The sequence below is a fragment of the Engraulis encrasicolus genome, chromosome 12 (assembly GCF_034702125.1).
Source record: "Engraulis encrasicolus isolate BLACKSEA-1 chromosome 12, IST_EnEncr_1.0, whole genome shotgun sequence".
NCBI classification, from domain to species: domain Eukaryota; kingdom Metazoa; phylum Chordata; class Actinopteri; order Clupeiformes; family Engraulidae; genus Engraulis; species Engraulis encrasicolus.
In genome coordinates, this window is record NC_085868.1 from 47,433,254 (window position 1) to 47,449,519 (window position 16,266).

The window sequence follows — 16,266 nt, forward strand, 5'->3', positions numbered from 1 at the left end:
AGAATTACAGTAATCAATACGGGAGGTGACAAGACTGTGTACAAGAATGGAGGTAGAATGGGAAGTGAGAGAGGGGCGGAGACGGTTAATGTTGTGTAAGTGGAAATAAGCAGACCGTGTGATGTTGTTAATGTGGGAGAGGAAGGATAGAGAGCCATCAAGCCCAGACGCCCAGACTCTTAACTTGAGGGGAGGGCTTTAATCGTTATTGATCAGTAGCAACCATTAATGTGTTTGAGTCAGGCTGACACCTTAGAAAAAATATGATATCCCAAGTATTTGCAAAATGTTAACAGACACATAAGGAATTGCCCTTTACTTTACTCTTGATAAGTGCCATTTACCAGCCATGCAATATTTTGTATTCCTGTATGTGCAGGTGTAGTTTAAGTTTTGTTGTACCTTTTCCCCCCCAACTCATCTCATCTCATCTCCTGTTTCTACAGCATAATGATTAAACGAGCGCAAGGCAGAAATCGCTTTGGGATGAAGAACTTCAAGAAGAGGTGGTTTCGGCTCACAAATCACGAGTTAACATATCATAAATCCAAAGGTAAGCCAAAGACATGTTGGCCCTGTTGGCCCTGTTCTTCTTTCTCTTTCTCTCTCTCTCTCTCTCTCTCTCTCTCTCTCTCTCTCTCTCTCTCTCTCTCTCTCCCTTCTCCCTCTCTCTCTCTCTCTCTCTCTCTCTCTCTCTCTCTTTTTTTCTTTCTTTCTTTCTTTCTTTCTTTCTCTCTCTCTCTCTCTCTCTCTCTCTCTCTCTCTCTCTCTCTCTCTCTCTCATATTCTCTCTCTCTCTCACATAAGCTCATGCAGCTGCTTTTGTTGTGTAGGTGATAACTCCCTCTGCAGTATTCCCATTGCCAACATCATGGCTGTGGAGAGGCTGGAAGAGGAATCCTTCAAGATGAAGAATGTAAGTGCAACATTATTCCATTGTGTCCGGAACACATATACGCTGCATTCAGGTTCTTGAGATTTGAGCTGTTTAATTTTAATTTTGGCCAAGTTAGAGCTGAATGAACACATTCTAAGGCAAAATGAGGGTCCATAGCTTTTAAATGCAACTCATTTCATGTTTGTATGTGCTTCGGAGGCTGAGATATTTAGGATTTAAAAGGCAGAGGGCACCTTTCCCAAAAAGGGCTTAGGATAAAATGGGTTAAACAAATATATTATATATTATACAGTACATGCAAGAATTGAGGACTATTATAAAGAAAGTTAAGAATTTAAGTAAGGAATAAATATGGTGGTTTTGATATGTAGTCTTTTTTCACACTCAACATAATGAGTAAGGTAACACTTTATTTTAGGGATACATCCAGGGCCGCTGACAGGTTTGGCTGGGCCCGGGACAAAATTTTCTCAATGGGCCCCCCCTCCCAACACCAAAAAAGCCCCCCACCCCCTCATCCCTGACGGTCCCTACACAAAATAGTCAAACGCCCAACCACAACGACGTAATTCCCTTGTGCAGCTCCAAAACACACCACGTCGGGATGACAAGCCCATTTATAACGGATAAACAAAAACTTATTTACAACCTTACGGATATGGACTGAGTGGAGTTATGGTTTTCAAAATGCTATCACAATAAAATCCACGCTATTGTATTACTTAAGCTCATGAATAGCACATTTTTCATCACATCGACCATTTTCACTTGACCAAGGGGAATCATGTCAAGGACGCGTGTAGCCTATGTCCGCTGAACTTCCAGAGAGGGGAACAAGGCGGAGCACATTCATCTTGCGAGTGTCAAGTTCACCGCAATCAGAACCGAAAGTTACAGGTTACCCCAAAACGACACCGTTATTATAACCCATTCGTTACATTCAATTCTAGGCTATCTAATGTCAATTTCACACGTTGACATGCCACTGGCTTATTTTAAACCAAATAAGTTTAAACCAGAGTCGAGTTACACTGGCTGTAATTCAGCTGACCGGGGATGATTCTCATATCAATTCAGCCTGATTGGCGTGCGCGTGCCTGCCTGAAACGTTTGATTTGGACACATAATTGCAGAGCAATGCGCATATTCATAGATTCAATTACATAGGCGCATGAAACACATTGTTATTAAGCCGTTGTGGTAATCAAATTATTCGATACCCCCTGTCTCTCTGATACTGAATCCCGTGTGACTTGCTCACGGCCTCCTGTGCCAATGTTAGGCTACTTGAAGACGGGGCTGGAAAAAGTTTGCCGTGTCTTACCTGGATCTGCTGCACAGCTGCTTTTACTGGTGCCTGCTACATCATTCCAGTCTTTCCTGAAATATTTAGCCAGAGAACCCCTCAGCCTTTTGGCTTCTTCCTCTCTTTTTCGTTTTTCCTTCTTTTCTGCGCTCCTGACTTGTGCATGTTTACTAACTGGCTCGCGCACACTGACCACTTATCGAATGCTGTCGTCTTTTTTTCTAGAAAGACCAATCCATTTTGGAATAGGGGTGATAGGGGGTTATTGGCTGTTTTTCAAGGGCAATGAAGACAAACATCTATAAGTAATTGTTTGAATGCAAATAAAGCACTTTTCTACCCTAGAAAACAACACATTTTGAAGTGAACGTATCATAATTGAGCCCAACGTCATGGGGGCCCAGTTATGGGCCCCCCTCTATTCCAGAATTCCCAGGGCCCGGGACAAAAAGCCCTTTAGTCCCCCCCTGTCGGCGGGGCTGGATACATCTATTAGCACTAATACATACAATATTAATGCCTGTGTAAGTAACTTGTAAGGCATGTACTAAGCAAAATAAGACAGTTGTTAAGCATGTATTCACAAATGTCTTGTTCATGCCCAATTAGGAATTTATTACTAATATAACGTTAGTAAGGACCAGTAAGCCTATATTTCTATTTATTAGTAAGTAGTAAGTGGCAGAATACAGTGTGTATAAGCTCCCGACACACTGTGTGAACAAACCCTGAACAGTGTGAAAACAGATGCGGAATAAGGGTCCCTATTCTAAAGTGATGCATTGCTCACCCCAGATGGCTTAGGGCCCCCACACTACCTAGGTCCACCTGGTTACCTAGGGCCCCCACACCACCCAGGCCTGCACTACCTAGCTCCCCCATATCACCAAAGTGTAAGGGTATATTAAATTATTTCTTCAGCTGAGACTCCTTCAGCTGAGACAGTTTTCTCTTGAACATGTCAGTGTAGAAAGGGCAACAGGAGCCTGTATATAGCAAGGATTGAACGTACACTTGTCAATGGCGGTGGGTTGATGAGATGTAATTTTTTTCATGTACCACTGAGTTTTAATTGTAAAAAAACCCCAAAATAAATGCAGAACATAAGAATATTAGTTTTGAAGCGAAAATAAACCATTCTTTTGTGATAATTAAGTTAATGTTTGAGAACATTAGCTTCAAGTAGTGCAGTGCATGATGGGTACGCAATCTAGGCCAACAGACAACCTACCCAGCTCTGAGCCTACCTACGTCCTTAGCTCCTCCCCTCACTCGTGCAATTTAGCTGCTATCCAAACAATTTGCCATGTACGTAACAACAGAAATATTATCATTGCTTCATTGGCCATGCATTGCATTTCTGACTAAGGGCGTACCCATCATGCACTGCGCTTCTTGGAGCTATGTCTCTCTCAAACATTATTTATCACAAAGGAACAGCTTAGTTTCGCTTCCAAACTATTTCTCATTGTTATTATATTCTGCATTTATTGTACGGTTTTTACATTTAAAACTAATTGGTGTGAAAAAAATGACATCTCACCACCCCACCGTCATTGAGAAGTTTACGTCCAATCCTTGCTATATAATCCTTCCTATTACACAACTACACACTGAGTGAAATAAGTGAGATCTACATATCTCATTAGACTGATGCAGAATCAGAAAAGATCTTACACTTTGCTTCCCGGGGGGGCTGGGTAGAGTGGGGGCCCTAGGTAGTGCGGGGGCCCTAAGCAATCTGGGCTGAGCAATGCATCACTTTAGAATAGGGACCCTTATTCCACATCTGTTTTCACACTGTTCAGAGTTTGTTCACACAGTTTATCAGGTGCTTATACACATTGTATTTTGGCCCTTACTGCTTACTCATAAATAGAAATCTAGGTCTACTAGGTCCTTACTAAGGTTATATTGGTAATACATCCCTTATTGTGCATGAACAAGACATTTGCGAATAAATGTCTAACAACTGTCTTATTTTGCTTAGTACATGCCTTGCAAGTTACTTACACAGGCATTAATATTGTATGTATTAGTGCTAATAGATGTATCCCTAAAATAAAGTGTTACCATGAGTAAATATACTATATGGATAGGAATAAGATTTTTTTTTAAATGAGAGAATAAAAACCACACTGTTCTGTCCATTCCAGATGTTCCAGGTGATTCAGCCGGAGCGTGCACTCTACATCCAGGGCAGCAACTGCGTGGAGGCTCGCGATTGGATAGACATCCTGACCAAGGTCAGCCAGTGCAACCGCAAGCGCCTCATGACCTACCACCCCTCCGCCTACCTCAACGGCCACTGGCTCTGCTGCAAAACCTCCTCCGACTCCGCACCGGGATGCACACCCTGCACAGGGTCAGTCACGGTGTAGCGTACTATATTATGTTGCACGCTATGTTTAATATACATCAATATACCATAGTAGGAGTAGTATAGGAAGATTAACATCTACTCCTCCGACTCCGCACCGGGATGCACGCCCTGCACAGGGTCAGTCACGGTGTAGCGTACTATACTATGTTGCACTATGTTTAATATTATATGTTAATCTACTATGGTAATACTAGTAGTAGTATACTATATTATGTTGCACTATGTTTAATATATGGTCATCTACTATGGTAATACTAATAGTAGTAGACTGTATTGTTGGATACTGTTGGTTATTGTAGCATCCTGTATTGTTGGCTTTGCTGCCAGACATCTTTGGAGTCGACTCTGCTCCAGGCTACACACCCTGTATCAGGTCAGACACAGTGTAGTCAGAGAGAGTAGAGAGAGAGAGGTTCCATTGGCCCATTGTTTCTGGGTTCTACTATTGCAAGGGGAAGGGGGGGGGATCCCCCTTTAGGCAGACCTAAGGACTGTTCTATTCAATGCTAGGAGTATTATGACATGCCCCTTTAGGCAGACCGGAACCTGGTCATGTTAGGTGCCCATAGCAACCTATTACATTGACATATCTCTATAGGCCTACTTAAAGAATCTCTGGTGTAGTAGTACATACTGTATGTGTGGCATACCTAGAGTCTTAAAGTAAATGATAGAAGTCCGCAACACTGTTAATGCTCCCAGTGATTTATTTGCACGACGTTTCGGACCTTCGTCCTTTTTCAAGTGCAAGAGCATACTGTATATACGGTAGCCATCTATACCAATAGAATGAACATCCTACACTGGATCAGCCTCTGGATAATAAATACTACAGTCTACTGCTACTACTGTACCTGTTATGCACTAGAGTCTGTAGTGACCTGCTATGTGTCATTTTTCCATTTTTATTTTGTCTAAATATATTCTGTTGCCAGATTTAAGGAAATATTGCTCATCACTGCATAATATTATATAACATCTAATATTACATATATAACACCTGAGCGCCCAATCTCTGTGTGACTATCTATGACTTATGCTAGGCCCAGCCACTATGGACCTTACGCATCTAAGAATCCTGGTCCTAACCTACGTTGACCTTATGACTCTACAATCTCTATCTATCTCTTCTTCCTCTGCCTTCCTGCTATTTCTGCCTCTCCTCTATACCTCTCCTTTTAAATCCACCTCTAACAATGATGTTTTTTCCCATTTGTTAAGCACTTTGAGTTACATGCCTTGTATGATACAGTGCTATACAAATACAATTATTATTATTATTATTATTATTATTATTATTATTATTATTATTATTAACATTTAAATAAAAAAATGGATGTATTTTTTTCTCAAGTACAGTATAATTCTGGCAAGAATCTTTGAATATAACATTGAAATAATGTTCTATTCTTAATTACGATTTCTGGAATTGTTGAGGTTAGACTGTTCAGTTAGGTCAATTCATTGTAATTATCAGCTCATTTTCTTTCAAGTGCTCAGACAGGGACAATTACAGGAGTTCTAATACCCATCTGTGGTGCTCTCATAAGAAGGAGATATTAATTATTATTGTAATAATGATGTGATTAATTATGATTGGCTGTGGCTCTGGTCTTGTGTGACAGAGGGCTGCCTGCCAATATCCAGCTGGATGTGGATGGAGACCGCGAGTCGGAGAGGATCTACGCCCTCTTCAGCTCCTACATGTTCAAACTGGTCAAGATGCAAGGTGTGCCATACAGACATTGTGCTCAAATTGTAGCCTCTTAGTGCAGCTAGGGTCGCCGGTGGGCCTATTCTCTATTTGCTGAAAATACTTCACTACATCATAACAACATTGCTATGACAGTATCGAGAGCCTTAAGTAACAGACATAGACATAGCCATTACAATTCTGGTGACAGTAAGGTTATAACATAGGCTCTGCACTAAGGTTAATGCCACACAGTAAAAAAATGCAATATTAGTTCAATAATGCTTAGAGAGTACTCTGGCACCAAATACAATCTAGTAGATGTTGACCCTTTTGAAGATCACCTGGATGAATGAGAATCTGTTCAGACAATGCTATATGATGTTCCTCAAATCTAAAGCGAGTACTTGCATGTGGGGAAACAATTTCACTATGTACATGGGTCACGAAATGCATGTACTACCCGATTTCTTTGAAAATGTGTCATATACGATTTCATCACACATGTTGATTCATTTATTTTCGTAATTTTCACCCCATGTGAAAATATGCTTGAAATAAAATGTACATGGGTCATGAAATTAACGGTGTGTTAGTGTTCAATCTTAGATCCTTGCATGTTCCTTGCATGTTCGTATAATACACAACTACCTTACTTATTTATGTTTTATTATTTTTTCTTTTCTGTTCTGTTCTGTTTTTTGTCTTCGTATTTAAACCCGTCTGTCAGAGGCGTGCGGGAGTAAGTCGGTGTACGACGGGCCGGAGCTGGAGGAGTACTCGAGCTTCATCATCGACGACCCCCAGGAGACCTACAAGATCCTCAAACTCATCATCTCCGCCGTGCAGGGGCTGGAGGGCCACCACACGCAGTACAGGCGAGACCAGTTCAAGAAGACCAAGTATGGCAGCCAGTAAGTGTCCCGACACCATGGCTTCAGACCAAGGACCACTAAATAAAACCTTTCAGGGATTATTTGTCATCTGTCTTAAATTCCGATGCAGATCACTTATGTTTCATATCACGTTCAGATAGTATGTTGTAACAAATATAGCCTGGTCCTGACCATGCCATAATACTACCATTTCATTTCGTATTCATGGTCTGGAGGTTGTTTGATCTGACGCGATTGCAGGAAGCGGGAAGGACATTTTCGGAAAAATCAGGATAAGTTGTTGAACAAACATGTCTGACGTCTATCTTTGGCGATGTAGGACCGTTAAACATACATGTACCGTAGTATAAAATTACAACGCAGGACCGTTTGTCAGAACACCGGCCAAATCCTGCCGCTCAACATCGCTCCACAGAAAACAGGTACCAGACGTAGTGTGGAGCCAAGTCTAGGATGGTGCGCGAGGCTATAACAAATATAGTGGAAACACTAACTTTTGTAATACACTACACTAGCGATACCCGGACCCCCCTTCAAGAACCAAGGCCCTACACACTCTTTTAGGGAGAAAAGTATTTGTTCTCCATTTAGTTGTAAGCAACTCGACTTCTTTGTGGAACCTGAAGACTTAATTACGGTCACCATTATTGTATGCCCAACAGGCCACCATACACAGTAGCCTACAGGTGAGACCAGTTCAAGAATACCAAGTATTGCGGCCACTTATGCCTCTTTTCCACTGCCGGTTTTCTGGTATGCCTACAGCTTGACACAGCGCGACTTGGCTGCCACTTTTTGCTTTATGATTGAGCTGTGTCGTACTCATTTGAAAAGCAAAAATTGGAGGCTGAGTCGCGCTGTGACGAGTATGTAGGCCTACCATAAAATTGGCAGTGGAAAAGAGGCATTAGAGTCCTGAAACTGGTAGTAAGATACGGCCGTTATTATTACATTACATTATATTTAGCTGATTCCTTTTTAATGGCTTACAGCTATTGCTGCGTATTGGTCACAGTCCTTAGAGCAATGGGGTGTTTCGTGCCTTGGCCAAGGGCACTTCATCCATAGGATACACTTTCTTCATGAAGAACAACTTTTGTCGCCCCCTGGTGTCAGCCTGTAAATCCACCCTTGTCGATAAAATGTATGAGTCATGTAATCTTGCGACATTCAAAACGCTCTGGAATCCAGCTTTAACAATTGTTGTTTTCTGCCCAAACATTGTGGAAGCAGTCTTTATTCGGAGCATTATCTGGCTAACTGATTTAATGAATTGAAAATTGGTAAGCAGCTGGGCTTCTTTTTGGACCTAGGAAGATGTTTTGCCTCAGTGCTGGTGTGATGAAACCAAGATTTTTTACATTTTAATTACAGTCAAACATGACGTGCAGTGAAATGATAGTTGAAGGGAGTTTACGGATGGGTAAGGACAGGCTTAGAGCAAGGGGACACAATTTCGCAACTGACTGGCAGGGGTGGAAAAGTAACTTATTACTTTTACTCAATATTGTACTTGAGTAGCTTTTATGAATACTTTGTACTTTTTAAGTAAATTTTTAAATTAATACTTTTACTTGTACTTGAGTAAATTTTGACCCAAGTACTTTACTCAATTACACTGGAACCTGGCCTGAGTACTGAGTAAAAAAAATTGACTGAGAGACAAAATGCCATGCACAATAATGCCACAATCCGCCAGAAATGAAAGATTGTGCAGGATGGCACACAGCATTTCCACTATTTTACTATCTTGTATCAATGTATTGGATGATGGCTGGTGCCAAGCAAGAGATAAAGGTTATGGAGGACGATATTCAAGAAAAATAAACATGACATTCTCAAGAGGAAAGCTAATTAAAAGTAACTAAGTACTTTTTACTCAAATTACATTTTAAGTGAAGTACTTTTTACTTTTACTTGAGTAGATTTTTAGATAGGTACTTTTACTTGTACTTGAGTAGAATTTAGGCAAAGTAAAGATACTTTTACTTGAGTACACATTTTCCGTACTCTTTCCACCTCTGCTGACTGGCACCACTGCTGTTGACACGATGGTCTTCTTTTGACAGAGAACACCCGATCGGTGACAAGAGCTTCCAATGCTACATCCGCCAGCAGTCGGAAAGCTCCACCTACTCCATCTGATGCTGATGATGAGGATGATAATGGTGATGATGAAGAGCAGGCATCGCATCTGATGATGGTGATGATTTGTGATGATCAGACATCACATGGTGACACAGGGTTGCATGGATGGATTCGTTTCCTGTGAAGGAGTAAGAAGCTACAAAAATGGTCATGATCAATGTTTTAGGTCATTCTAAAAAAACAAAAACAACAGCATTAAGGTCAAATACAGGTCAATATAATGGTCAATCTTGTCAGAACAGCTGATAATTAACGTTTCTACTGTTTGTTCATGAAGCAGAAACAGTGACCAGTTTTGCTTTTTCTTTGTGTCACTGTATTTATGTGTAAGGCATGTAATAACCAGTTTGTGTGTGTGTGTGTGTGTGTGTGTTTCCCATTTGGTAAACTAATAAGTTTCCATAACACAAGCAATACTTTTTTCCTTTTGTGTAAAGACACGTTTTAAGAATTTTAAGCATTCCAGTGAATTGTTTTTTCTTGGATCCGCCCATCAGGGCCTAAAATGAGAGATGTTTGCTCTGCAGACTGTCTATTTTATTGTACATTTAAGTCGAGGGGCCAAAGCCACATTTGGTGGCGTCTTATATTATGCCTACAACAACACAAACATTTTAGTTGAAAGATGGTTAAAGGAACGGTCTACCATTGGTTGAAATATGCTCATTTTACACCTCCACTCGAGTTCATTGAATTGAGTTTGACCGTTCTCAGGATTCTCAATGGGACCAGTTGGTGCCATTCAGGTTTTGGTACCATCCGGTTCAATAATACATGCAAAGAAGAAGCAATATCTCCAGACCTAGAGAATGGCTTAAAAAAACAGGTGAAAGTTAAAACTCATTATTTAACTCGCGAGAAGGTGGAAACTGAGCATATTTCCCAAAATGGTGCACTGAGATTTATGGTTCCTGGTTGTCTTGCAATACCTCAGGCAATGAATTTTTTATATACATTATATATACTATATAACTGATTTCCTGAGGCTAAATGTATCTTTTCTCCATCTTCCTTTAATCATTCTGTGGTTCTTGTGTGCAGTCATATTTTAAACCGTGTGTAATTTGTAGCTCTCTAGAAGTATGTGTTATGAATTCCTGTTGTTGAGTGTCTGAAAACACAAGGAAATAATAAGGGTATATACGTGTGTGTGTGTGTGTGTGTATGTGTGTGCGTGTGTGTCTGTGTGTGTGTGTGTGTGTGTGTGTGTGTGTGTGTGTGTGTGTGTGTGTGTGTGTGTGTGTGTGTGTGTGTGTGTGCGTGTGTCTGTTTGTGTGTGTGTGTGTGTGTGTGTGTGTGCGCGTGTGCGTGTGTGTCTGTGTGTGTGTGTGTGTGTGTGTGCGTGCGTGTGTGTGTGTGTGTGTGTGTGTGTGTGTGTGTGTGTGTGCGCGCGTGCATGTGTGTGTGTGTTATATACAGTATAGTAGCAGTTTGTTATATATTGGCAATCAGGATTTTTTTCAAGTGATCATGAGACTGGGAGATGTACAGTATGTACATGTGGTCTTCATGGCAAAAGTGCCATAACATTTTTACTTGGGATACTAAAATTCCTAGAACAATCCGAAAAGAATAAAAACCTCTCCATAAATAACGCCATTATTCTCCAAACTCCGAGTTATCATAATACTGTAGGAAAGGGCAAAAAAATGTCCCGTAACCTCAACATAATGTCACAGTATTTATTTTTATAATGTGTGTGTTTTTTATGACATTCTATGATTATGCCAATTGTGTGAGGATGCACATTGTTGTTGTGCATGTTGCCAGTTATCTGTCACTTTTGATAAACAAATGATAAAAATACATTGTATATGAATAACCGTCATGTAACACGAAACACAAAACAGAAACCATTGTATTTTGTATAACTTTATGAAGATTGATTTTAATTTTTTGTGATATTTGTCCAGGAGCAAAAATTGAATTTCAACTGAGTGAAAATTTAAAATGAAGGACTTTCTGTTACAAACTGTGGTCTTGTGATTTTTTTCCCTTCTCAGAAAAATAGACCACAAACAAGTGTATTCTGATGGCTATCCATTGCTTCAAAAGGTACAGTAAGCCTAGGACAGTACTCAAGTTTTTTTTTAATGCAGCCCCCAAACCCATCATTGATAAATTCTGTAGAAATGCTGAGACTGACTCAAGCTTCAAATTATAACTTTTGTTTCCCATCACCAGCATTGGAGGCAGTCATAGGTAAACAGGGTGTTGGGCTTTTAGCCTGAGGATTGGGCTCGATACCTGACACCACCAATTGTGTTGGGGGATGAATAACCATCCCTCTTCCCGTCGTCGTCCTCCATGACTGAGGCATGGTACCGTCCAGGGCTTGACATTGGCACCTGTCAACCGACCAAATGCTGGTAAAACTTGTGTGACTGTGGCTAGTAACAATTTCAGTCTCACTAGCCACTTTGACATGTACCTTATTCTTTGGTGTGACAAATCAGTAGTTGCATCAATTGTTTGTATTGAAATGTAAGAATATTCTAAAAAAAAAAAACCCTGGCCATCAGAAAGGCTTAATGACTAAATACAAGTTTGTTGTGTGCACGGTGTGCTGTCAATATGACATTTGGCCATTCCTAGTGGGACTTAAATTGTCAACATGAACATATGATGAGATACAAATGCACATAATGAGATATAACTGGAACGAAATGTATAAGCTTACTCTCAGCTTCAGCTTCACTTTGGGACCCTTTTCTCCATGCTGTTAAACCTAGTATGTCTGCTATTGCAAATGCAATTGCAATTGCAAATGCAATTGAAAGATAAATGATGGTGTGAAGGAAGAGGGGATGTCTGCTAGGGATGGGATATCGGTATCGGTGTATCGGTATCGGGTTCAGATATCAACATATTTCAGAGATCGGATCGGATCTGAATTTTTCCAAAGTATCGGAATTGTTCCAGTACTGACATTCAGCCAGGTGTAATGTTAATTTAAACTCATAACACTTGCATATTAGTTTTCAGGATGGGATTGTTACTTTTTTTACTTTCTCCTTTTTACTTATTAATTTGTTTCCTGTTCTTCTGATTTCCTTTTCTGACCAAATAGTCTACTTGGGCCTACCTCAAGTTGAAATCCATGCATGTGGTTTTGGTATTGGATCGGAGTAGTATCGGTATCGGCAGATATCCAAATTTAGATATCGAGATCGGATCGGAAGTGAAAAAAATGTGTATCGTGCATCCCTAATGTCTGCGCTTCAGCCTTAGTTGTGCTCACAGTTGAGGACAGCAGTAACAAGACAAGCTGGGCTACTTCACAGTGACTAGATCCAGGGATGACTGGAGCGCTCAGCAACTTTTTTAAAATTATTTTGGTGCACAATATGACTGATGTTTCGGCGCACCTGCGGACTCTGAGGAAGGCGCAGGTGCGCCGAAATAATAATAAAAAAACTTCTAAAAAAGTTGCTGAGTGCTCCAGTCATCCCTGGGTCTAGTAGAGTAGAGTAGAGAGTAGAGTGCTTTTATTGTCACTATATAAATACAGTGAGATTCTGTTTGGAAGCAACCCACAAATGCCCACAAAAAAGATGTATTAACAGTATAATAAATAATATATAAAAGTCCATATGCATCTCACAGTATAGAAAGTCCTGAAGTATTGAGGTGGGGCAGGTGACGTATTGAGTTCAAAAGTCTAATGGCAGTAGGATAGAAACTGTCCTTCATGCTCGTAGTGCGGGCACGCAGAGTCCTAAAGCGCCTGCCAGATGATATCATGGTGAAGAACCTGTGACCAGGGTGTGTGTGATCTTTAAGGATGTTTAATGCTCTGTTTGTGCAGCGTGTATGGTGGATAGTTGGCAACCAATGATTCTCTCTGCTGTTTTAATAATGCGCTGTAACATCTTCTTGTTGTCGTGTGTGCAACTGGTGTACCAAGATGTAATGCTGTATGTAATCATTGATTCAATCGTACACCTGTAGAAATTAGTCACTGTGAAGTAGCCCAGCTTGTCTTGATGGTGTGAAGGAATTCATTCATTCATTCATTCATTCATTCATTCATCCATTCATTCATTCATTCATTCATTCATTCTCTCAGCATCAAACGCAGATGTACCATAAGGAGGTGCATAAGGTCAGATGCATGACATAGTGGTGTAGCTTGTCAAAAGGCACAGCCATAGCCAAGTCTCACTGAGGCCACCAGGTCATCATGTAGATAGATGCTTTTTATCGTCCCCTGAGGGATATTTTGTTTTCACAAACTGTCAAGCAACACAATCAGCATGTGGACACAAGAGCACATCACCAGCATTGTGTAACTATGTGAAAATATTGTACATGAGAGCACAGAAAACACTTGGCCAGTTGACTCCAGATGATCTCACAAGTGAGATTGATTGTCTTTCGGATCAGAACGATAGTGCAAAGCAGCGTGGGATTTCCCAGGCTAAGTAAACACACCATCAGTCTGTTTCAGGGTCCCTGAGGCCTAACGACTCCCTAAACTACAATGGTGATAACGGTGGTAATAGAAGTAGCCCAAACAGCCTCTAGAATTACCTCTCTGCCACAACCCAGGGTTAGATTTAGATTAAGATAAAGGTTTAGATCTTCTATCTGGTCATTTTCACAGCCTCCAGGGTACTACCCCTGCCTCAACCCCAACCTCACCCCACCCCACCCTGCTTTTTGACAGGTCCTGACCTGTCCTTCTTGCCCCTTGGCTGGACTCAGCGTGGGATACACTCTCAAAGTGTGAAGTAGGAATGTGCATGGGGAACCTATGTTAATCAATTAAAAAAAAAAAAAAAACTATAATATTATTTTGTTTGCAGATCATACTTGTGTGTGTGTGTGTGTGTGTGTGTGTGTGTGTGTGTGTGTGTGTGTGTGTGTGTGTGTGTGTGTGTGTGTGTGTGTGTGTGGTTTGCCACCAACCAATATGAAAAGACACCACCAGAGGCGCAACTTTCACTTTGTCGAGTTGGAATCCCTACTCCATGTAATCGGTAAAAGTTAATAACAGCCTCATACGCCCGGCTGACCTCCAAAGTGGCGTCCGAGTGACCTCTTTTCCCAGAAGTTAATGTTATCTCTGGCCATGTCCAGTCCCGCACTGTCGACCCCTCTGTCGGGAAGCTTACATAATGATGGGGGAACATTCAGAGTCAGGCAGGGGACCTTTTTGCCGCTGTACAGTAGTCCAGTCCAGGCATTGATTATTGCATGACGAAACTGGCCCAGCCAGAGGCGGTTGGATTTGTGACCAACATTGTGACTCAGACCTTGTTGAATTAACTCCCCTTGTTTTTTTTAATCGTTGAGTGTTAAAATAACAGCTGACCCATGTAATTAAAACGTCATAGGTTGGGTTGCCTGTTGACAACCTCGACCTGGCCGCCACATCAAACCCCCATTATGCTGGACTATGCGTTCCCCTGCGTGATGCAGTTCAATTGTGTGCGCGTGTGTGTGCGTGTTAACGCTCTCTTTGTTGACTTGCCGTGGCTTGCAGCGTTCTCTTGTGCTCCCCCTTTGCCGAAACGGGGGAAACATTTTCAGCAGGAATAAACTTTTGCTCCCGGAGCTTAGTCCAGCGACTCGAGGCGTACCAGTCCCAGGTGCATTTCCGACGTGAACGGCTTCATTATGTGGAGGAGAAAACGCGCTCTGAGGGAGTCAGTGGCATGTCTTGTACTTTTCACTCTGCTGTGCGATGCCCATCAATGTAAGTAGTGCTACACAACCCATCCCATTCACTCCGATGTTCTGTGCTAACCGAATTGGCAAGGTTGTTGAGGCAGTTATTTGCAGTCATAGGCCTATAACACTATATATTTTTTTTTTACTTCCAGAAGATGTAACAGGCTAGGGAGTGCGTAACAGACCTGCTCAGTACATCTGTGGGAACTGGAATGCGTAATTGCAAATCCTCTGAATTAAGTGGGCTAGAACTAGAGCTATGTAAGTGGAGGTTTGGACTGAAGCCTGATCGCTCTCTGACTTGATTTGACTGGATGTGTAGAGTGGTGATGACAGTTATGTTAATGTCGGACCTACAAGAACCACGACTTCTGTCGTTATTTGCTCTCTTTAAATAGACTTTGGGGCAACACGTGGGGACGTTAATCCCTGCGTAAAAACAACTGGCAACAATGGATGCGGATAATCGGGTTAAATCGACAAAAATGAGACGCCATAGCTGAACGAGACATCTGGTCCTAGTTCGATCTAACCAGTTGGGTTCTTGTCAGTCACGAGCTGACCACATGCGTTTTGTCAGAACTGTGTTGAACTTTTGCGGCATGCGCTGAAACTTAACCCAGGCCGGCTATTGGCCAAACGTTACAAAAACAAACTGGAGTAGTAAAAAAACGATCAAACTATTGTATCAAAAACCAGACGGGCGACTATTAAGGAGCGCAAGTTATTTGGGAGGAAGGCAAAACTTTCAATCCACATATCCTCGCAACTTGTTCCAAGCGCTTCCACCCAGCGTGCACAATGTAACAGAACCGAATCTGGGATATTGCGTCGTATTGCCAGACTCTCGATGCACATCTTGTAACCCGCTTTGTTGTTCTGCTAATGAGAGACATATTTTTGTGGATGAACGTGGATGTCTGACTTGTTTGTATGACTTCCAGTCCTGACACAGAGAACAGCTTCCCAGTTCCTTGTGCGTCAGCGGCGGGCTAACAACTCCCCCTTCGAGGAGACCAAGAAGGGGAACCTGGAGAGGGAGTGCATCGAGGAGCTGTGTGACAAGGAGGAGGCGCGAGAAGTCTTCGAGAATGACCCTGAAACTGTGAGTCTGTGGACTGGACTGACTAGACCTGTGGTACCTTGTCATAAAAGCACTTTCCCCGTGCCTATTAGTAGGCTACTAATTCACACTAATAGGCCATATTAGGCTAAAGAGAGTAAGTTAGACATGTCATAAAATAGGCTGTGGCTCTGTGGAGAGAG

General features: G+C 41.6%; 2 protein-coding genes across 2 annotated transcripts in view; both read left to right on the forward strand.

Moving 5' to 3' along the window:
• rasa3 (RAS p21 protein activator 3) overlaps window positions 1–9,452 on the forward strand; it is a 50,887-nt gene extending 41,435 nt beyond the window's left edge. Inside the window, exons 19-24 of the mRNA XM_063212302.1 lie at window positions 447–553; window positions 834–916; window positions 4,361–4,569; window positions 6,213–6,316; window positions 7,011–7,194; window positions 9,246–9,452. Of these exons, the coding sequence (XP_063068372.1) occupies window positions 447–553; window positions 834–916; window positions 4,361–4,569; window positions 6,213–6,316; window positions 7,011–7,194; window positions 9,246–9,321 (763 nt within the window). The 3' untranslated portion in view covers window positions 9,322–9,452. The remainder of the gene's footprint in view (window positions 1–446; window positions 554–833; window positions 917–4,360; window positions 4,570–6,212; window positions 6,317–7,010; window positions 7,195–9,245) is intronic.
• A 4,794-nt stretch (window positions 9,453–14,246) lies between these two features.
• pros1 (protein S) overlaps window positions 14,247–16,266 on the forward strand; it is a 28,443-nt gene continuing 26,423 nt past the window's right edge. Inside the window, exons 1-2 of the mRNA XM_063212310.1 lie at window positions 14,247–15,025; window positions 15,945–16,105. Of these exons, the coding sequence (XP_063068380.1) occupies window positions 14,947–15,025; window positions 15,945–16,105 (240 nt within the window). The 5' untranslated portion in view covers window positions 14,247–14,946. The remainder of the gene's footprint in view (window positions 15,026–15,944; window positions 16,106–16,266) is intronic.